Below are 22,717 nucleotides of genomic sequence, written 5' to 3'. Positions count from 1 at the left end.
TCTAAAGCATTCTTTCGGTAGGGTGTACCCATAATGTAATACAAAAGGCACGTCCACTAAGGCAAACTGGTCTTACCTTTGATTTATTTAGACTTCCACCTCATTGGGCTTGCTCCGGATCTCCATTTTTTTAGTACTTAATAAGAGAAATTTATTTAAAATGGAGAAAGAATAGTCTCCAGAGAAGTTCTCTGCGAGGACTGGCAACACACAAATGAGGTGTGAAGCACTAGAAAACTATCTTCTTCCCTTTTCTTTTCTGAAAGTGATCGGAGTCACCTAACATGATATGGATGTTGGGGGTTTCACGCGAAAGCAAGAACCCACATAGGAAAAGTGACGAGATGTGGATGGGCTTAAAAGGGCTTGGGCACCCTCCCCTCAACGGCTAGCTTTTAAGGGTGAGTTCTACCCTCCTGACAATGGAAACACCCGTTGTTATAAAATCCCGCAGAGTTGCTATTAGGAGGAGCAGACGAACATTTCAGGACCTACGGGGAAGGGCTGACAGCTACTACTGACCTAACGTGCATGACTCCACCGAGAAATGAATTGATCTTTTTCACTCAATATTGCTCTCCATGTGTATGTTGTACTCAAACGAGAGGATTTTTTTTGGTTGAAAAGTGACTGTTAAGGAAACCTATGTACAATGACGAAAATCCCTGCATCAATAATTATGCCTACCTTCCAGCCTATCCCACGCGTACATACATTCTATAATCTATACTAACTAGAGTCGATCGCCACCACCTCTCCCTTATGTACGCTGCTTTTCATAAGCCTGTCCGCTCGCTTATCAGCAGACCTCTTCATAATATGAATGAATTTTGGGTGAATAACCAAGGTTAGGTCTATGTTTTCAATATGATAGTAGCCAACTTTCATGGGCCACGAGATCTTTTAGAAGCCCACACCGACACTTTTGTCCAATTCCCTTCAATAATTAGGGCCCGCCATCGAATCCACGTGCTATCTCAAGCCCATAGGAGAGGGCTCTTGCTTCCAACTCATACACCCCAGCTAGGTCGGAGAAGGAAAAGAGCTCACCAATACCTGCTAGGCCTGGTTTGCCTTTGGAACTCCCATCAAAATTAAACTTTACCCACCTGAGGGGGTTGTATGCCATCTCAGGACTATTCCAAGATTAAACTAAACTTTACTACCCACCTGGTTTGCCTTTGGAACTCCCATGAAAATTAAACTTCACCCCATCTTCCTTTCTCATTAGCTATTGTACTACAATTTCTTAGAATCTCCCCTATGCTATAATGTGATAACATGTTGGCACTTCTTCCCCACGAGACTATATCAATCCTAATTTCCATCACAATCATCCCAAAGCTTCTCTTTTTATCTTCGAAGATGTAGATGTTCCTTCCACAGATGCCAACTAAAAGCAAAGGGCACTAGTGTCGAAAGGATCCACCTAGTTTTGCCAAATCTTTAATGTTGAGGTACAAAAAGCACCGCATGAAAGGACAATGAAGTAATAGATGATCCAAGGTCTCGTCGTTCTTCTTGCAGAATATGCATCGACTGAAGGTGGATTCTCCTTCTCTTGAGACGATCAAAGGCATTGATTCCTTTGTTTGCCACCATCCAACCAAAGCAGCAACCCGAGGAGGACCCAAGGAACACCATATGATGGAATAGTAGGACTTCGAACCAACGCCTCCAACTAACCTGTGAGAAAAAAAGAACGAACACAAACGGAACCAATAAGGCCAAGCAAGCTGGATGGATTCTCAATCTCATCGTCCTTGAGGTTTCTTCTATGCTAATCACCCATGCCATCCCACCATCTCCCTCCTCTCCGTATAATCACAAACTCTCGCCCCTCTATCAATAGCTATATACAATATAGGTTTGGGAATGCATGACACAACAAGGACTCCCTTAGCTAATGTGAAGATATTGAGATGGTAACTGTGTATTTCTTGGATGTAAGTAGTCCATTGAGGGTGTGTTAGGCAAGGCTTCTCATTCTAAGCAGAATAACAAACTGAAATCTCCAAGCAGAATAACAAACTGAAATCTCCGGAAATGACTCCGCATAACTAAATTTAATCAATTGTAAATAAAAAATTAAGAAAAATGACAACTATCATTCAAAAAAAAATTTAACAAAAAAGGTACAAAGAAAGCTTACAAGAAAGGCACATATAACCAAGATCCAGGCAGCCAACATAGTTACAATGTGGGAAGGTGCAAATCACAGCACTTACTTTGCCCACTTAATGTGGCATTTACTCCAGTATCAGTATGAAACAAAGGCAGCAAGGGCCTGCAGCCTAAGGATTAGCAGAGAACTTATTGGGTAGCTTGTAGCCATGAGACACTAAGTTACAACATAAATGGCAATCCAAGCATTTCAAAGAATGAGACGTGGCGGCAGTGATGAGGTGACAACTGGTCACCTCTTTCTACCTTTCTGCTTCAGGGATCTTCCCCTACTAATAAAATGGAAAAGGTACCCCCACCAGCAGTCCTCTATAATTCTACATATGAATTACATATATTCTCTACATATACCACATACACAAACTCCACCACCATCATCTTCTGTCTTCCTCAGAAAACAGCACTCCACAGAGCGTTTTCACCTTCCCCACACCTCTGATGGACTTCTTTGATCCTTTCGGCAGACTTGCAAATACCACTGCAACTCCAGTCGAACGAGGCAACACAGATGTTGCCTGCCTGAGCCTTCCATTCACAATCTGTGTTACAGTTACAGTTGTTGGATGTTATTTTCAGTTCTATGATCACCGACAATGAAATTTTGCAGTTTCCATGAACAGGTACAACATGGGCAGTCATAACTCATAACAGAACAAAGGAAACATTTCAAAGTACAAAATAGAGAGACATTTCCGGTATGTAGAAACACCGATCATCATGATCAAATAAAGCCGGATGGGTCAGTACAAAGAAAATCTCGGTATTTCAAAAGTCTGACAAAGCAAGAAAAGCCCCATTGCCTAGAATGAAAACTTTTACCATTTCCCATAAATTGGTAGATTTATGTACTTTCCATTAAGGGATCTCCATTAAATGAATAGTGAGGAGAAATGTAAAGGCATCAATGTGTCAGGTCTAACGCTAAAATTTGGAGGCATGATATTCATTGGAAACGGTAGAACTTTTTTTTTGAAATACTGGAAACAGAAGAACTTTACCAGGTGGGGTGCCGCAACATAGTCTGCGATCATCTATGTGATCAACATCCAATCCGATAAACCAAGCCCCCAATGAGACATCCTCATTTGCATACTTGTGAAGCACATGCCTGAGATGATTGAAAGTAGAAACATCAAAAGTGAGATCGGAAACTTCCAACACTGGCACCCTTTCCAGTCCAAATAAAGTCAACTTGTTTGATAAAAAAACATACATAAGTTGGCTTACTTATTTATTGATATGTAAGTAGCTAAATCTTTTGAAATGGCATATAATTGACCAGTAGCATGCCGGAAATACTTGTTTCCTTCCTCGCCAAATTTCCAGTACTCTGGTTCATGGTACCTCACTCCCCTGCCATATGCAAATGATAAATGAAAAACTAAAATTCAACAATTTCTCACCCACCCAGAAATTGAACCATTTTGAGAGGGCTTACCTTTGAGCAAGGACAGGCCCAGACTTCATGCAGCCAATATACACCCGAGGCTTTGACCGGTGTCTAGCCAAAGTGGTTCCAAGTGTTGCTGCAGTAATTTGGAAGTGGACGGAGTCAATGTAAAGCGACAAATAACATAGAGAACTGCACAACAATGCTCCTTCATGAACTAAATCACCCATGCCTTTTTATCCAACAATGTTTACATGGAAAGCCAACCCCAACTAGTTTACATGAAAATTTTCTAAAGGATTCATTAGCCGACCCCAACTAGTTTGGGACAAAGGTTTAGTTGAGTTGAGTTGAGTTGAATTTACATGGAAAGCCCTTTTTGCCCAAAAGATAAGATCTCCCTCAAGCTAAGAACATGATTCTCAGATAAAGAGACACACCAAATTTTAACAAAGTATAAGAAAAAAAATGAAATCTCTAAAACTATTGTAGACATTGACTCCATCAAAAATCTCTAAAGAAACACACCAAATTTTAACAAAGATAAGATCTCCCTGCGCCTGACCTTTGATGGTTCTAGTTTCGGAAATCCAGGACCTGCTGGTGGTATTGGGAGCGTTTTGCGAAATGAGAGAGGGGAGATTATTTGGGCTTTTACGGGTCCCGCAGGAGAAGCGAATGCTATAGAAGCTGAGGTGCGAGCAGTGCACCAAGGTTTGAAGATCTTAGTAAGGGATAGCCTTGAGAACGTGGTGGTGGATGGAGACTCACTGAATGTGATTCGTTGGCTTAAGGACACTTAGAAACCGCCTTGGCGATTTGACTATCTTTTTTATGAGATTTTTGACTCGGTGAGATTGGCCCCAATGGTCTTCCAGCATGTCCGTCGTTCTGCCAATGACGTAGCGGATAGCCTTGCTAGATTGGAGTTTCCAAGGAATCATTGGCACTTTTTGACTCTCTTCCCCCTGATGATCTCTTCTATTGTATTTGTATTTTTATTTTTTGTTGTTGGTTTCTTCTATCTTTGAATTGACCATCTCGGTCTCTTTTCTTTAATATATTTGGCTACCCTTTTCAAAAAAAAAAGAAAAAAACTATTGTAGACATCATTAAAAAATAGGTATGTTTTTTGCATGGAAGAACTCATGCTTTGAGGGAAAAAAACTCTTAAACTATGCAGTTCACAGAATAAATCAAACATCCGCTTGTAAACTCCAATTTCTCAAAAGTGCCTTTCTTTTATTCAGGAGACCACAACTAGCCACCAGCATTCTAGCATTGGTGGGAAATCAATGCTAAACAATCACACATAGATCTACCGGTCATTTTTTTTCTTTTTACCTGCATCTATAGGTAATTACTGCAATATAGAGATATTCTAGCATTACTAAAACCCGAGAATCACTATGAAGTCATGGGTATTTCCCATTATGCTGGATCTTAACCTTCTCTCGTCACAAATTTAGAGGGAAAAAATGAAACAAAAGAATAAATTGCGACATTCTAAAAAGGCGCAAGGAATAAGACTGGCAGAAACTCTTCACCTATATTTACATGGACGTCGTCATCAACCTTGATGTAAAATTCTGCATCCCATAAAGAAACAGCAGTAGCAAAATATATTTTTGTCTTGGCCGATAATTCAAGGTACCCTTCAACATGTTCCTGCTCAAAGTAAAATGATGAACAGATCATAGCATCTTAGGATGTTTATTTGAAAACAAAAAACAATATAGAGTAATACATGTATGCAGGCTATTGGGCAACACTCTTACACCCCCCAAAAAAAATCTGGATAGATGACAATGCTATAAAATAAATATAATTAAAATGAAAGATAATAAATAGAAAATCTGAGGAGGATAAAGAAAAGCATTACCAGCCTCATGAAGTCTCCATGTTTTTTATCCTCAGCTTCAATAGCTTTATCCAGAATACCGCCTGGTGTAGCACTGGTCATGACAAGTCCAACTAATTAGCTTCTAGTTTCATTAAACTCATAATATGTATTCAAGCAAAGTTAGAGAAGACATACATGGGATCGGCATCAACAATAGAAGAAATTACTATTAAATACAACTAGTTAACTATATCACAAATATGCATAAGGGTTTCTTGTTTTTTACTGACAATGAGGTTGGGCTTCTCCATCTAAGATAAAGTTACTAAGGGGAAATGAGATGTATAATGTAAAAATCCCAAGACCATAGTTGCTTTCAAATCTAACCAATATTTGCAACTCATTTTTTTCTTAACAGAAAATGGATTTCTCCATAATTTATCACTCAGACAATGAAATCCTGCTTTCACTTATCATCAATCACAAATATGGGAATAAAGAAATAACTAGGAAAAACAGAAATAATTACATAGGTGGATGACAAAAATGGGTTAGGAAGAAAAACAAAAATAATTACAAGCCAATGAGAGTCTAAGCCCTCATACTATGTATCACAAGGTCGTGATGAAGGTAACAGCAAGGCTGATCCATCAGATATCTCCAGGCATGAATGCAGATGATATTAATGGGTAAATTTTCAGTGGCCAACCAAATAATTGCAAGATGTGAGGACATGAAATGAGACCCTGTATAGAAAGGAATAAAACCAATTCAAGATTTGGATTCAAAGAAACGTGTGTTTTCCAATATATTACTTTGGAGATTGTCCATTTATGCAATCTGCTTCATCCGGTTCTTGTGCATGTCCCTAAAGTACAAATGAAATTGCAGACTTGTATGCCTGGGAAGGGTTCACAAATCCGTGCTCATAGTAGGAGATAATTATCATTAATAATGGTGTTTATTTTTGTGTTATAATTTCCCTGAATAATCGTGTTTCTGTTTTCATAGATTCTTCTTTTGTGATTTATGTCTCTCTCTCTCTCTCTCTCTCTCTCTCTCTCTCTCTCTCTCTCTCTCTCTCTCTCTCTCTCTCTCTCTCTCGCTGCTTTTTTCTTGGGGCAGCTCATCCCTCCCTTTTCTATTCTCAGTAAAGTTTGTGTTATTGACTTATTGCTACGGAAAACTGGCCATGCGAATCCATTTCAACTCTGATCCTCGTGAAATCTAGGAGCTCCTAAGTCATCATTACAAAGCTGACCTCCAGGAAGGACTCAAACAAGATCTTACTGAAGAAACTGTGGACATATACACATGTAATGAGACATGACATTCAACATTAGACCATGGTAAACCCCAAGACAGTAGCAGGGTTCCATATCATGAGAGAAACAAAGTTCTCTGGGTGCTACCCCCAACCTAAGGCTATGTTTGGTTGTCCGGGGACGGCTCGAAGACTAGTAGAATAAGAAGTCAAAAGGGAGGAGACAGGCATTTGATTTGTCTAGAAGAATAGTGGAATAGTGATAAGTGGTGTTTGGTTGCGGGGCAGTTCTCTCGGAGAGTAGTGGAAAAAGTAGGGGTGTCATTACCGAAAAAAGAGAGAGGAGAGGGAGAAGGAGAGAGAGGGGGGGAGGGAGAAGGAGAGAAAGATAGAAAAGACAAGACCTTTTCCACTATTCCTCTACCAAAAATTTAACATTTTGGTAGAATTTGGTTGGAAGATGAGTAGAGAAGGGAGTTTCAAAAATCAATCTTGGTAAGGTGATGGCGGAGTTACGAAATCACAGGGGTGAGATCAATAAATCCTTCTTAGGGCTGGTTGGTGTTGCAGACTCTAACAATGCCAAATTTAGAGCGCATATGGAAGGTCTACATATCCTTTCGACTACTCAAGGAATCAATATCCAGGTTGAAGGTGACTTGGTGGTAATCATCTCTTGGGCTCGTAGGAACTACGTTGGTCCTAGAGATTTGTCAACATGAAAATGTGCCTTCATGACATCAAGTTGAAGGAAAGAATAGAGTTTTTTCACATTCGTCCTTCGGCGAATGATATTGTTGAAAAACTGGCTAAAGCGGGAGCAGATCATGAGGACCTTTTGATTTTCATTTTTTTCCCCTTTATAGTCCTTGTTTTTTCTAGGGATTTTTGTAGAGGACTAGAGGGCGACCTGGGCCCTATAATTAACTCTTTTTGGACTCTGGGTCCACTCTTTAATATATTTAACCATTTAAAAAGTCTATTCTTCTTGGATCTCTATGAGGACAAAAACTTTGAGGTTATGACTTCTTCCCAAAGGAAGCATTTCTTTGGGTCTCTAAGGAGAGAAGAGCTTCACAAATGTCTACTCTTTTTTACGGATGAAGCCACTCTCTTGGAACCTCTCAGAGAAGAAGAGCTCTTCTGCCTTGCAGATGTGTCTTCTTCCCAATGGAAGTCTTTCTTAGTCTTACGAAGGAGAACTTCAAGAAACTCCAAAAGTTGAAAAACTAAGTTGGCATAAACTTTTTTCTTACCATTAGGCAGGTTGGAGAGAAGTGTGTTGCTCTGTAGAGAACAAGCAAAGTCTTTCAAGAGTGGGCTCCCTGGATTTGGTTAATTTTGATGGATCTAACTTGGGAAATCCCAGTCCGGGTGGGATTGGAGGAGTCCTTAGAAATGAGCTTGGGGAGGTGTTGTGGGCCTTTGCAGGCCCCATAGGAGTTGCGAATGCTACGGAGGCTGAGGTGCGAGAAGTTCACCAAGGCTTTAAGATATTGGAGCAAGATCAAGTGGAAAATGTGGCAGTTGAAGGGGACTCATTGAACGTCATCCGGTGGCTCAAAGGATCACAGAAACACCCTTGGCAGTTCGATAGACTCTTCGATGAAATGTTTGATTGGATGGCTTCTCTTTCTGTGGTGTTTTGGCACATTCGTCGCTCCACCAACAAGGTGGTGGCTAGCCTAGCTAGAGAAGGAGTTTCTAAAGAAGTCGTGGCTTTGTTCGATTTCCTCCCACCCTGACTTCTTCCTTTTGTGGTAGCTCTATCCCTCTTATAGTTGTCTTGTTTATATTGTACTCGACCATCTCAGTCTTTTTATTGACATAAAATCGGTTATCATTAAAAAAAACAAATGTTCGGTGTCTGACTCAGTAATAATACCTGTATTTAGTCACAATGAAGTTTAATTTATCATTTATTTAAATATTTTAGTTAAATGAATTTTCATTTCAGTCCATACATCATAATACAAAATCATCTATGTAATCCATTTAAATAGCTTTTTAAAAGAAAAAAGATCCATCCACTTGTTCATTGTCTGTCTTTCTTATTTTAAGACTTTCTTATTTTAAGAATGTTTTGGTGTAGTTAGCAACTTCCACCAGTCCATACATCATAATACAAAATCATCTATGTAATCCATTTACATAGCTTTTTAAAAGAAAAAAGATCCATCCACTTGTTCATTGCCTGTCTTTCTTATTTTAAGACTTTTTATTTTAAGAATGTTTTCGAGTAGTTAGCGACTTCTACCACCTCCTTTACTTTTGGTTTTATCTTCCTTCATGGGAAGTTACATAACTTGCTGTTTTAGAAATGGAGATAACTCATTTCTTTCTGAAGCAAGAACTTCTTTTAAAACTTTTTTACTTTTCCTTGAGGTTAGGAATCTTTCTCTTTACTTTAGTTGTAGGTTTTGCAACCACTTTTCATTTTTTACTTCAGCTTTTTACTTTTCTTTTCTCTCTTTTTTTAATGGTAAATGCATTAAACCCAGGCAAGACAGATCGAAGGAGTCTCAATACAAGAAGAAAGAAAACACTAGACCTAAACCAAACAAAAGGAAATACATAAAAAGCAAAGGGTCCTCAGGGAGGTAGTAAAATGTCAAAATCTCACCTCTATCAAACCCCGAACTATGAAGCCAGTTGACATCATAGTTAGTTGATCACCACACATGTCGAATCTCAATGTGACCCTCATTTCAAAGTCGGATCTCTACAATGGCGTCGACAGACCTCCAAGGATAACTGATGTCATCTCTCGACCACTAACAACATTGAGGGAATTGCCCTCAATAATCAAGTGATCTAATAGGGTCTGATCCACAAGCCGAATTCCAAAGAGAAGAGCATGCACTTCCACCTCATTGGAGTCTCTTTCTTGCTAGTTGGACACAAAAACCCCACTTGATCTCTATGTTAGAACTCCTCAGAAGACCTCAAATACTGATCTACAAATACTATTCTGTCCTACGTTCTCAAAACTCGAACTCTCGAAGTTCAACTTTAGGAAACCAGATCTAATGACCCTTTTCCCTTCTTACTTTTCTTTAAATTTAGGAATACTCCTTCTTTACTTTAGTCGTAGTTTTTGCAATCACTTTTCCTTATTTTTCTAGGTCTCTTACTTTTCTCATCTCTATTTCTTTTTTGTTAGAGATATGAATCTCCTTTTTTAACTTGACCTAGGTGTGCAACCACTTTTTCCTTTTCACTGTATCTTTTTATTTTCCATTTTTCTTTTATTGTTTCTTTGAATTTAGTGATCTCTTTTTTAGTTAAGTTGTAGGTTTGTAACCGTTCTTTTTTTACCAAATGTTTTTTTAATTTCTGTTTTTTTGGTAAAATTTTTGGCTCAACAAGAGTATACCTATATATTTTTTAATGGTAACAAAAGTATCCTTACAAATATGGTTATTCAATTCTGATCAAATATCCACAGTCCCTTTGCATACCTAAGCAAACGAGTAAAACCTATCACACTCTTCTAGAGCCCTGAATTTCCGGACAAGGTCCAAAGTAGAGCAATTAACCAAGATAATTGACAATGCGGGCCTAGAAATGAAATAAAAAAACATAACTTTTTAGTGGCCTCTAATTTTACAAGAAATTTTCAGAGGAAGCAGCTTCACATGCAAAACAGGATAAACAGACGAAATTTCTAAAATAAGTATTAACTAAGTTCAGCTTGAAAATGAGTTTTACGCCTACCTGTGACCAATGACGAAGCGAATGATTATTCTCTTCTCTTCCTCCAGCCGCTTTCTCTTATCACCTATTTCATTTGATTTTTCAAGAAAGAACCCAGTTTCCCGAAAATAAGATTCAAGCAAGGAACTTAAATAGTATAAGCATGACCCACACGGGGAAAGAGAAAAACATATTGAACTACGAACCATATGGCATCCAAGTAGCACGAATTGAATCCCTTCGTTTTCGGCTGCTAAAAGCAGTATTAATTCCTACAACCATTAAATATTTCCGTTTTGACTCGGTAACCTTTTTGTTTTCTGATATAGGAGAACCATTGAGTATAGACTCGTGTGCAGCTCTTGCAGCAGCTAATTCCATCTCTAAATTTGAAATCGTCTTATCCAGTGTTCTGCATTCCAACAAGCAATATTGTTCTTATTACATTGTGACCAAATGCTCAATAAATGAAGCAGTCTTCATTTCAGTCACCATAAAATTCAAAAAAAAAGTTTCATAACTCAATGAAAATCAAACTAAAATAGATAGTAGTTTACTTACTGTAGAGCAGAATGGGTCCTGGAAACTTCCCCTAGAATGTCCTTTTGTTCTCTCTTTTCACCCTTCTGATTTAAAACGAAGTAAATCTCAATACCCATCGCAGTCCACAGACAACAACACTAGAAAACCCTTAAGAATAGGGAGATATAAAATGGACAAACAAGAATAAGAACTCCAGATAGTCAAGGAAATAGTTTACAAATTATTTGGCACCGAAGCTTTCTTATTGTCAAAGCATAATAAAACCTTGTAACATTTTTAAGCCAACCCATCTGTTCAAAGGAATACTACATATAAAGTACATACAAATGAAATAAAGGTACTCACAGTTCTTGGTCCGCAATCATCTGAAACTATCTTCAGCTTTTCCTCTTCTGTAGCACTGTTCCTGGTTATGTCTTTAATTTCAGGTACAGTCCACATTCTGCTACCAAAACATTTGATGAATATGATACCCAATAACTATCCATTTATGCATAAACTAAATGGGTTAAAGAAAGAAAAAAAAATGTGGCATGATAATGGTTTACCAAGATGAAAAAAGAAGGCATACCAGAGAACAATTTGAGCCCTAACCAAAAAAAAAAAAAAAGAGTGCTGGAAACATACTAATATCTCCTAAAGGGAAAATGCGGGCCTTCTGTTGGACAGAATCACAGTTTTTTCTTTTTTTTTCTGTGACCAAACAATTCGAAATACATATAGTCTAATATAGCCCTAGATGGGAAAAAGTTAAGAGAATGACATAAAACAAAGGATCCCACTGAACAGGGAACTAGCAAATTAGCACCTGTAGAGAATTATCATAAAATTTGACAATTAAAAACAGACCAAAAAATGCAAAGCGACAAAAACTGATTGATCCTGATCTACAACTTTTAACCATAACTTTTTCTCTTCAATCAAATCACAAATGTGAATTCAAACCATCAAATATTTACATCCCCATAAACAAAAATACATAATGACAGGAAAACAATAGGAGAAACAACACAGATTCCTTGGGCTAACCAAACGAAACCCCAAGCATTCTTCCCCACCATTACCAGATCAAATTTTCTACAAAATCACTAACACCCACTTCATATAAATGCTCCAATCTCTAAGACAACTAAAACCCACATGTAAAAACCAATCAGAAACAAGGAAAAATCAAAAATTAAATAAAAAGAAGAAAAAAAAAGTGAGTGGAAACAAAATAAATCTACCTGTTAGTGAATAGTAATCCAATGCAAAAACTGGCAAGGCAAAGGAAGAGGGTCCATTTTCTAGACACCACGTTCCTTGAGGGAGCTTCTCCTCCTTTGCCCTTCAAATACATCCTCTTTTTATGTTCTTTCATACAACCACGAGATGCGTTTTCCAAATCCTCCAACCAAAACCCATTTCAAATCTCAAGAAAATAATTCATAATAAAACCCGAGTACTCGGATTTAGCAACAAGATTAGCTGATTTTTGCAGCACGCTCGGAAATCTGAACTAAAATGCACGAGAGGGATTGGAGGAGATTTCCAATAAAACTTTGTTCTTTTGTCTGACTCTCTCCCTCCCTCCCTCCCCTCGCTCTTCTTTGCATAGGAGAAATGAAATCCCTCTAACTACCCTCTCTGTTAGAGAAAATTACCGAACTCGTGTCTGATGATCTGTCTAGCATTTGAGATTACATAAATACCCTTTCAATCTAAACTCACTTTTAATTTTTAAAGCCTTGTAAATCTAAATTATTATTTTTAATAACAATGACACATCTTATGAACAAGGAAATGTGGGTCCAATTATAACAATGGAGCCTATCTTATGAACGATCAAGATCGTTTGGATTAATGGTCACCTCTAAGATGAAGAGGCCACGTAGATTAATGTTAGAAAATGGATCAGACTGTGACTTATAATGCTCAAATGAAATTAACTTTATGATTATTAGGACTTAGAAGTATTTCAATTATTAATTAGTTCTGAAGGGGGGTATTTCAGTCACTTTATCTTGTTTCCTATTGAACCCTCGTTAGATCTCTGACAAAGGATCAAGCTTTCCTTCGTTCTGTTGTTCTGCTTTCAGTTACAAATCAACAGCTGTTACTACTGTATTGAATATGATCTTTTGTTTAGTATACTTTCCTTGGAAATTACTCAAGTTGTGATGGAATTTGGAAGAGCCTCCTCGTGATACGGCACGTGCTTGACACTAAACAACAGATGGGATGTCGGTCACATTCGTATGTTTTTTTTACAAGGTACCATGTCCATTATCTATGTAATTAGTAATTACGTAACACGGGCAGAAATTCTAAGCGGATATTGATTTGGTGAAATGATATTTGCACTCCCTTCTTTCATAACGGCACCCCTCAATTTATCAAACACGTTTTTTTCCGAATGACTGCATATAGTCTCTGAGTTTTTATATAATTTTGTTTCGTTCAGTTTTTATATGGGTCTATTAGTCTATACACAATCAGGTTCCACCCGATGTATTTTCCAAGGAAGCAGGATTCTTCTCTGAGAGCCTTCGATTCCCGTTTCGATTCCCGCTTTCGATTCCCACTCTGACAACCTTGAGTAGGATTCTTCCCTCAGAGCCTTCGATTCCCGCTTTCAATTCCCGCTCTGGCTTCTATGTTAGAAGTTGAAACCCCTCAGATACAGATATATTAGCTGATATCGACCAATATATTAAGAATATTTATTCCCCAAATATTGTCTTACTAGGCCTCCTCCAATACCAATATTTATTCATATATATATCTGCCAATATAGGGAGATGATTTTTTCAGCCCACCTTTAATGTGAATTGTGGGCAGACTTTGACGTCAATTCACATTCAAGAGGGGGGGTGCATAATCCTATAGGCGGTGAAAAAATCATCGCCCCCAATATATTGCAATAGTTAAAATCATATTATTACTTATATTTTATTTTTATTTTATAATATATTTTGTGTGTACAGTGGAGAAGCTTCTCACTTCTTTTTTCTGTTATTTAATTGCATTAATTGCTATCTCTATCCGTTGAAGACTTGAAGCTCTATTGAAGTGTCTATGATGATCTCTTAAAAAGTCTCACCCCATTCTCTCCCTTTGTTATACAAGTCGCAATGTCTCTTGGCATTCAAAGTAGCCCATCACGTGATTTTCTTACTTGTTTTACCCTTTTTAAACATGAAACATGACATTTCATTGACTTCAAAGAACTCACCCATGATATGTGTTTCTTAGTTGCTTCAGTTTCTTGGGGTCTTTTAGGCCTAAAGCATGATATTTCATTGACTCCGCTGAAGTCTATGAGGTAAGTTTCTTGGTTGTTTCACTTTCACATTTTTTTTAAAATCCTTAATTTAGACATGAAATATGAATTTCATTGACTTCAATTAAGTCTATGTAGTGGGTTTCTTTGCTGAATCATATGAATTTTCTTGTTCTTCTTTGGTCTCACGCCTTTACGGTTGTAGAAGTAGGCTTCCAGGAGAGCAAGATAATAAAAAAGGAGACTCAAGCTCCAAAAAAAATATCATAGTTGGACAAACCCACTTGTTGACTTAGGACTCACTCAAGTCGACTTGACCTGGCCACTAAAATGGGTGACGAGCTGGGTTAATCAGGCCAGAGTTTGCCTCTCGTGGTTTTTTTGAGTCAATTGATTCAGACCCAGTGATTTCCTCAGAAACCAACCTGGTTTTTGAAAGAGTATTTAAAATCGTTGTATAGTTTAGAAGTTTCCTGTCTTCTCAAGGAACGCGGCCAAGAAAAATCCTTGTCGACTCGGGCGAGTTCCTTGTCTGTGTCAAGGAGTTTTTAAACACTAATTTTTCTTTTTCCCTTTTTACAGCATTATCTATAATTAAATTTAATAATTTATATTAATATTCTTTTTCCTATGGCTCTGTTGTTGTTGTTTTTTTGTGCAGGACCATTACTTTGCTACAAAAAAAAAAAAAAAAACAAAAGAAGGGAAAGTAACAGCATAAAACATCAACAGTATGGGACGTTATATCCGCACTCCCTTATTATGATAATGACACTCTTTTCCACAATTCACTCCTTTTTTTGTCTTTTTGTGGCTGATGCAATTCCCAGAGAACAATCAACAACCAATCAAACAAGGTGCAAAAGTGAAGAGAGGAGGTCATTATCGAAACAAAGAAGTGGGTCCCTAATCATATAGGAAAATAAACTAAGGGAAGTGATATTTACGCCCCTTTTGATTACTAGGGACACCCAGCGCCAGCATATTGATGACTAAACGAGGGTTAATGTACTTGACGTCAGAAGAATCTAGTGGGTTTGATTGCCACGTCCATTGGCACTGGGTGTCCCCGGTGATCAAAAGGGGCGTAAGATCATCTCCCATAAACTAATGCTAAACACCCGTAGCAAGACCTTTAACCGGTGAGTTCATAATCGTACAATTCAAAAAGACAAATATATGATGATGAGAAGGTTAGACAGGTAGAGCTCACTTGCTGTCCACTTTACCAAGTGGGCGCACTTTGCTCCCTTGTTAAATCTCAACTGAATGGTGACACAATTTCACCCAGATTGATTTTTGATTCCCAGTGTTTACAATGGATCCTCCCCAAATGCTAAAAAGGCAGTTTAATATTAGCCTCGTTTCTAACATCCACTTTTCGGATGTGATCGGATCCATGGATGCAACCGACGAAAACAAGTCCCGCCAAATGTTGTTGAAATATATGGATCGGATGATCATAGACCCTTATTTCATCAAGTCTCATTTAGGATCACATGCAGGTTAGGGGCTTCAATGGGTCCACTTCGGATTGGATCCACCTATACATGTCTTGGTCACGATCCATTCTGATCCCTGATATGGATCCGGATACAGTCAGATCTAGCTAGTCTGGCCAAATCCTATCCATTAATGTTCGGACTTTGGATTCATACTCCACACATGGGTCACCTTATGATGTTCTACAAGATTAAAGTTTTTGCCTTCGAATTTTTATGCAATTAATTGGTAATTGAAACTTAATTAAGAATAATGAGGAGTCTTAATTAAATAAATGAAAGCACATGCTATGGTGGAGTAGTATTATAGGTAGACTTTCTCCAATTGGTTGCTTGCTAATAATACCTGTTGGCTGTGTCTCTGTCCCAACGTGGATTTCTGAAAAACGTCAGCCATTTAAGGCTGTCAGGAAAGAAGGATCGTCCTTTGAATCCTCCTTTAATCTTTTCCAACTCCTTTTTTCCCAAGGACTAACAACAGGTGTCCCCAGGTGAGGGTATTTTAGTCATTTCGAGAGTACTTGACCGGAAACATAAGTATCGGGTATGAAGAAATCGAATGTACGTTCAATATTTACAAGCAAAGAAGATCGGAGAGAAGTGATATATTGGCCGCTTTATTTTTTAACTGTTGGAGTCGTCCATGTTGAGAGTCATGGCCGACTCTTTCCACGGTGCCGGAGGGGCCGGGCCGGCATCGGCGTTGGTAAATCCTAGTATGACTAGGACTTTTGGAAGATTAGTGATTAAAGTAGTCCTAGTTTGTTTAGGAGTCTTGATTGAGCAAGAATATGATTTTGGGAGTTTAAATTAGAGTTAGAATTGAATCAGACTTTCTATATTATTAGGAAGAGAGAAACGAGTGGTTATTTGTGTGGTTGATTTAGATTATGACTCTAGGTAGTTTGTCTATATAAAGAGGTGTGCAAAAGGGCAGTGATAAATCAACCCCCCAAAATGATAAATCGACTCCCCATGTGTCTATCTCTCTCCTCTTTTTCTCTCTAACTCTAAGGAGAGAGAAGGACACATGGGGAGTCAATTTATCATATTTGGGAGTCGATTTATCACTCCCTGTGCAAAAATATAGTTTAGAGATAGCGGAGAGGATAATAGCAGACAGAGAAAAGGAAACGTGAAACCTTGTACGTGAGATATTTTTTTGTGAATAAAATATTAAAACAAAGGACAAGACTCTCTCTCTCCATCTTCTTTGTCCTTTGTGTGTTTGTCTTCTTGTGGGTTTTTGCTTCTAGTTGTTCTGCTATTTTTCTTCAATACAAAGGTATCAAAACTTAGTTAATTGATCTCTTGATTTTCTACAAGTGGTATCAAAGTTTATGTCATCTATTGATTTTTCTACAGTCTATTGTAAAATTTTCAAATGTAATCCATTTTTTTTTTCCAAGGTTGAACTTTCTTTCTAGGTCTGTTCGGTTGCGCATTTTTGGCGGAAAGGAAAGGAAATAGAAGGAAAAGTAAAGAAATGGGAGAAAGAGTTTGCACTCTGGAATGATAAACATTGAGTGAAAGCTTATTCGTGAACAATGGCCAAACTTGAACTTGACTCTACTAAATGACAACCCTAATTAGAGGCACGAAAGCATGGCAAATCAAAACACATATATGGCCCTGTTTGGATTCCAATAATTTATGGGAAAAGTTTTGAACGGAAATATATTTTAAAATTTCCTACTTGTTTTACACATGAAAAAAGATAATTTAAACTCGCCATATTCAAATTATATTTAGACTGACCTTCAATTTATGATGATAACATTCTAAATTAATCAAAATTATATCATTTCCCTGTAAACCATTGAAACAAAAAATGTTTCCTAGAAAAGTTTTTTCCATAAGAAAATGTTTTTCTAGGGATCCAAACAGGGCCTTGCAAGGGAATTTCGCCTAAAGGCATTTCGCCGCTGACTTTTGCTTCAGAGATCATCCACCTCAGAGGAATTAAATTAATAAGACAGATTCTGTTGAAAAGTAAGCCTGCGTAGCTGATCTTCTTTCGAGCAGACCTCAGCCGTGAAATGCCTTTCGTGAAATTCCCCATCCTAAATATAGTAAAAAAGAAAACTTGGGTATCTACTAACCCGACACACCTAAAGTTTTACTGATAAAATAAAAGAAGTACAGGGAGGGGGACATGACACCTTACCTCAGAACTAAAATAAAATAAAATTTGCTTACATTGAATACTAGGGATGCCCAAAGAGTCACATCTTAAAGTACCCCTGGCCTTTCTAAGAAATCTTAAATTTCCTGTAACTATTAAATACTTTATAAATATAATTTTTCTTATGGATATTAAATACATTGTGCATGTAAATTTATCACTTTTGGGGAGTGATAAATCGACTCCCATATATCTTAAATCGACCCTCATGTGTCTATCTCTCTCCTCTTTCTCTCTCTAATCCCGAGGAGAGAGAAAGACACATAGGGAGTTGATTTAAGATATTTGGGAGTCGATTTATCATTGCCCAAATTTCTTCACGATCATTAAATACCTTACATTTTAAGCTTTTCGCTCTATTTTGTTCTTACAAAGATGCAATTCTAAAAGCTTATATTTTTCGTCCGAATAAATTTAGTGCATGCCATTTCTCTTCTTGAGGAATGATAGAATGAAGGGCGGCCTTGCAAAAATCAGCTTCAAGGGCGCTTCTATTGGTTGATTTCTGCAAAGTCAACACAGTTTCCACCTTTTTAGGCTTCGACACCACATATTGTAGAAATCAACCAATAGGAGCGCTGTTGAAGCTGATTTTTGCAAGGGCGCCCTTCATTCTATCATTTCTCTTCTTTTTAACCAATAATTCACATTGGCAAAGAAATATGGGCTGTGCCCAATTGAGTTGGGCCTATTAAGAATTTGGCCCCACTCAACAGGGCAACTGCCCCCCTATGCTGCATGTAGCTCCGCCCCTGAATTCGCCCCTTTTCTTCCTTGTGCCACCCCCTTGTAGTGTAAAAGCTAGTCATAAATACGCTAGAGGAGGCTGTCGTAGGGAAGAAAAGGGGGCGAATGTATCACTTCCCGTTTCTCATAATCCCGTGGGTCCCTCTGTTTTCCACCAACTGAAAACTGGTACCACATGAAACTGTAATCCGGTGGACCACCAAGTAGAATCATCTCGAAAAGTCCAGTTTTTATCAAACCTTTTTGAAGACGACGCTCCCGTACACGTGTCATCCTCTTGCTAGTTGGCAGTGGAGAAGGCTATCAGGGAAAAGGTTGGCGGTTAACAAAAAGAGCCCGACCTAAATTTTAGGAAAATAAATCTCAGTGTCTCCTAATTTCTTTTGTTTTATTTCCCCACGCGTAACTCTCCTAAGCTCTTGAAGTTCTTTTGTTGCAGTAATGGAGGTCTCCTTACAAGTACATAGGCCCTTTTGTTCTAGAAGGTTCCTCTCTGAGGGGACCCATCTCAAGATCAGGCCTTTCCACAATACCTCCTCACATGTAAGTGTTACTCCTTTTGTTTCTTTTACATCGTGCTTGGAGGATTGATCAATCAGAATTAGGTTTTATTGATCACTTTGGCATTCTTATGATTGTCTTAGCAACCTTTTGATTATTTTAGTCTGGGAATTAGGTTTCTACATGGACATATCAGATGCAATCTTTTTCTTATGTAGAATGAGTTCAATCCCTAGGTTGATTAAATTTCGGAATAGAATTGTTCTTATTGAGGAGATTGCTTGGGTGGGTTGATTTATCACATAAGATGGTTAATGTGAAAGACTCTGGTTGGGCACCAAAGGTCCTGAGTTTCTTTCTTAATTGCTATATGGGTGTGTTGCCTCTGATTAATTTTTTTTTTTTTTTCCATTTTATCCTATTTACTTTAGTTGCCCTTTTCGTGCAAAGAATTCCGTGGAATCAGGCTTTCATCTCGAATCTTAGCAAGTGCAGGTCAGTAACATTGTATGAAGTCTTTATGCTGTTTCATTGTTCTACTAAGACCCTGTTTGTTTTAGATTATGACAACCGATTGTTGAGTCTCCAACCGATTATTGGACTGAAAATTGCACTAAATTTGAGTCCAATAATTGGTTGGGGACTCCACAATCGGTTGTCATAATCTAAAACAAACAGGGCCTAAATGGATGACACATTATGCATTGTTTTCACAAAATTCCTACTATTTTTTATCTGTAGATTATTCAAGGAGACAGCCAAAAAAAAATCCAACTTCCAGGACCAAAGGTTCTCCCTCAAAGGGATTTGTGCCAAGGACCCAGGCTGGAACAGGCAACCAGAAGAAGGATCGAAGCGATAATGGAGGAAAAGAGGATGCTGGTCCTTCCACCTCTGGCAAATATACTGGTTCTGCCAATAAATTGACTGAATCAAAAGTTGATGAAGGTGAAACAAGGAGAAGCGAAGTTGTTTCAGAAACTAGTCACATGAGCGGTCAAGAGAAAATGAGGACAAAGCTTTTGGAGGAAGCTGAGGATCAAATGGTGGAGAGTTTGGAGGAGACTAAAGACAAGAAAGATGAAAGAACGTTAACAAGAAATCATTTGCATGTGGTTAAGGCTGATGACAAAGTGGAAAATGGAGCTATGGTTGAGAATGATAATGCTATAGCTGAGTTGGGGGAACCAAAAATACTTGATAAGGGTGACATTATAGCAGGCAAAAAGCATGTGGTTAAGAGTCATGACATAGAGGAGAAGGGCACCGAAGTTGAGATCGGTAATGATTTAGCTGAGTTTGAGGAACCAGAATTACTTGGCACGGATGACATTACAGTGGGTAAAGAGCCAGACATGGCTGAGTCATTGCTGGAAAAAAAAATCGAGATGGATGCATTTGTGCACAAACAGATCCTTGAGGATCTTGCTGCGGAGAACCTTTCAAGAGGCAATAAAATGTTTGTTTATCCGCAAGTGGTCAAAGGTGATCAAGATATTGATGTGTTTCTAAACAGAAGCATATCCACTTTAAAAGATGAACCAGAGGTTTTGATAATGGGTGCATTTAATGATTGGAGATGGAAATCCTTTACTGAAAAGTTGCACAAGACTGATCTTAAAGGGGATTGGTGGTGTTGCCAGGTACGCATTCCTAAGGAGGCATATAAGATGGATTTTGTGTTCTTCAATGGACATGAGGTATATGAGAATAACAACTCAAAAGATTTCTTTGTTCCAGTTGAAAGTGGAATGGATGCATTTGCATTCGAGGATTTCTTGCTTGAAGAGAAAAGAAGGGAACTTGAAAAGCTAGCTGCTGAGCAAGCTGAAAGGGAAAGAAAAGCTGAAGAGCAGCGCCGACTAGAAGCCGAAAAGGCTGCAACCGAGGCTGGCAAAGCACAGGCAAAGATGGAAGCTGAAAAAAGACGGGAAAAAGTACGCCAACTAATGGGAAAGGCCAAGAGATTTGTTGATGATGTATGGCACATTGAGCCTAGTGAGTTTGGAGGTGAGGACATGGTCAGATTATTTTACAACCGTGCCAGTGGTCCGCTTGCTCACACTGCAGAGGTCTGGATTCATGGTGGGCATAATAACTGGAACCATGGCTTGTCTATCGTTCAAAGGCTTCTCCGTGCTGTGAAAAAAGTTGGTGACTGGTGGTTTGCAGATGGTATGTGTAAATCTGAATCTTCTTTTCATTTGGCTGATGTTCCTTTTTTGATGAATACCCAATTTATTGATACGCAGAGAGAAAGAAAGAGAATCTCAATAGGCGTAGGGCTCACCCAATATATTAAGAAGATCTAAATATGCCTTTAGGATTACTATCTATGATAACATTAGTGCATAATATGATTGAAGGAAATATTGAGAGCATTTCTAATTTGTAGTTCATATATAATTTTTGCATTGCCCAAATTTGTGCCTGTTTGTAGTTCATATATAATTTTTGCATTGCCCAAATGTGTTCCTAGATTTAAATTTCTATGAAGCCTTATTAGCAGAATCTCTGTTTACTTGTTATATCCTTGCACATAATTTGTGACAGATAGATTAAAAAAAAGTTAGAAAGAGTCGGGGACCAGAATCTTCTAGACATAAAAAAGTGAAGAAAACAACAAAAAGGAGTGGTGGCTTGCTTGAATTTTTTATTCATAAAAAAATACATACTGGAGTAGGAAACTCACTTGAAATTTTAGGCGACAATAGGACACATGATATGCTAATATCATATTTTGTATGGTGGCTTTTTGGAATATTCAATATGATCTCAAATCTCAATAATTGGGATAGGTTGACAATGAGACTTGATTAAAGAGACAAGACAGATAAAAGGAAAAGAAGGAAGGAAGAGGAGGAGAAGAAAAATAAGATAAGGGAGGAAAGGAAATCACAGAGTTTCTTGGTGAAACCTATTGACATAAAGAGAATGCCAAAAATATTACAGGTATGCCATTCGTGTGATAGGCCCCATCATAAACACTCATTCACACTCGCTCTCAAGCAAGGCATAGATGTTGATCATGCCAAGCTTTCCAAGTACATCATTAAGTTTGGATTTACTCACAGAGTTTCTTAGTGAAACCCATAGACATAAAGAGAATGCCAAAAATATTACAGGTATGCCATTCGTGTGATAGGCCCCATCATAAACACTCATTCATGCACATCAACACTCGCTCTCAAGCAAGGCATAGATGTTGATCGTGCCAAGCTTTCCAATTACATCATTAAGAGTGGTTTTACCACACTCTTTGTAAGAATATCACCTAGTTGGTTCTTTCATCTTGCATATGGTAAACATACCTCACCTAATGCAACTTTTGCATTGATAAAGTCTCTATCCACCTCAACGTGGTTGCTCCTATCAAGATGTATAGGATTGTGGACAATGCTGATAGCTACTTGATTACCACAATATCTCATAGGGACTTTAACCTTCATTCGTTGCTCATGTAGAATAATCCTTAGCCATACCAGCTCGGTTACTCCGTTGAGGATTTGCCAACCATTTATGAAAGCACTCTGTGTATCGAGCTTTACCATCATACTGGGAAGAGGGGCTTCCTGTGTAGAATTGACACCAAAATGTGTG

At 38.1% G+C, this 22,717-nt stretch overlaps 2 protein-coding genes across 4 annotated transcripts in view; one reads left to right on the top strand and one right to left on the bottom strand.

Annotated features, from left to right (window-relative positions):
- Positions 1–2,037: 2,037 nt before the first annotated feature.
- On the bottom strand, positions 2,038–12,497 carry LOC143892897 (putative beta-1,3-galactosyltransferase 2). Of its 2 annotated transcripts, none has more exons than XM_077397807.1 (11): positions 12,147–12,497; positions 11,266–11,362; positions 10,939–11,003; positions 10,584–10,789; positions 10,399–10,462; positions 5,457–5,529; positions 5,122–5,242; positions 3,623–3,710; positions 3,412–3,537; positions 3,183–3,292; positions 2,038–2,723 (listed from the first exon to the last, which is right to left on the bottom strand). In XM_077397807.1, the coding sequence occupies exons 1-11, from the start codon at positions 12,278–12,280 to the stop codon at positions 2,575–2,577; spliced, it is 1,233 nt and encodes a 410-aa protein (XP_077253922.1). In that variant the 5' UTR covers positions 12,281–12,497; the 3' UTR covers positions 2,038–2,574. The 2 variants fall into 2 exon arrangements, with proteins under 2 accessions (XP_077253922.1, XP_077253923.1); XM_077397808.1 differs by having other exon boundaries at positions 10,939–11,000.
- Positions 12,498–18,846: 6,349 nt separating this feature from the next.
- Positions 18,847–22,717, top strand: part of SS3 (starch synthase 3) — a 29,789-nt gene continuing 25,918 nt past the window's right edge. Inside the window, exons 1-4 of one of the 2 annotated variants that reach the window (XM_077397806.1) lie at positions 18,847–18,930; positions 19,056–19,159; positions 19,549–19,612; positions 19,859–21,292. In XM_077397806.1, the coding sequence (XP_077253921.1) occupies positions 19,058–19,159; positions 19,549–19,612; positions 19,859–21,292 (1,600 nt within the window). In that variant the 5' untranslated portion in view covers positions 18,847–18,930; positions 19,056–19,057. The other variant, XM_077397805.1, reaches the window with a different exon arrangement.

The sequence above is a fragment of the Tasmannia lanceolata genome, unplaced genomic scaffold (assembly GCF_043159265.1).
Source record: "Tasmannia lanceolata isolate RefF3 unplaced genomic scaffold, GAP_Taslan_0.1 ptg000015l, whole genome shotgun sequence".
Taxonomy (NCBI): Eukaryota; Viridiplantae; Streptophyta; class Magnoliopsida; order Canellales; family Winteraceae; genus Tasmannia; species Tasmannia lanceolata.
This window is presented reverse-complemented; position numbering and strand designations above follow the sequence as displayed.

Bases quoted from the DNA above. Each gene is read 5' to 3' on its own strand.
- LOC143892897 (XM_077397807.1), bottom strand. From the start codon at position 12,280: ATGAAAGAACATAAAAAGAGGATGTATTTGAAGGGCAAAGGAGGAGAA. The intron at 3,711-5,121 runs GTGAAGAGTTTC...AAATTACTGCAG, and splicing joins CGACGTCCATGTAAATATAG to CAACACTTGGAACCACTTTG. The intron at 2,724-3,182 runs GTAAAGTTCTTC...ACTGTAACACAG, and splicing joins ATGTTGCGGCACCCCACCTG to ATTGTGAATGGAAGGCTCAG.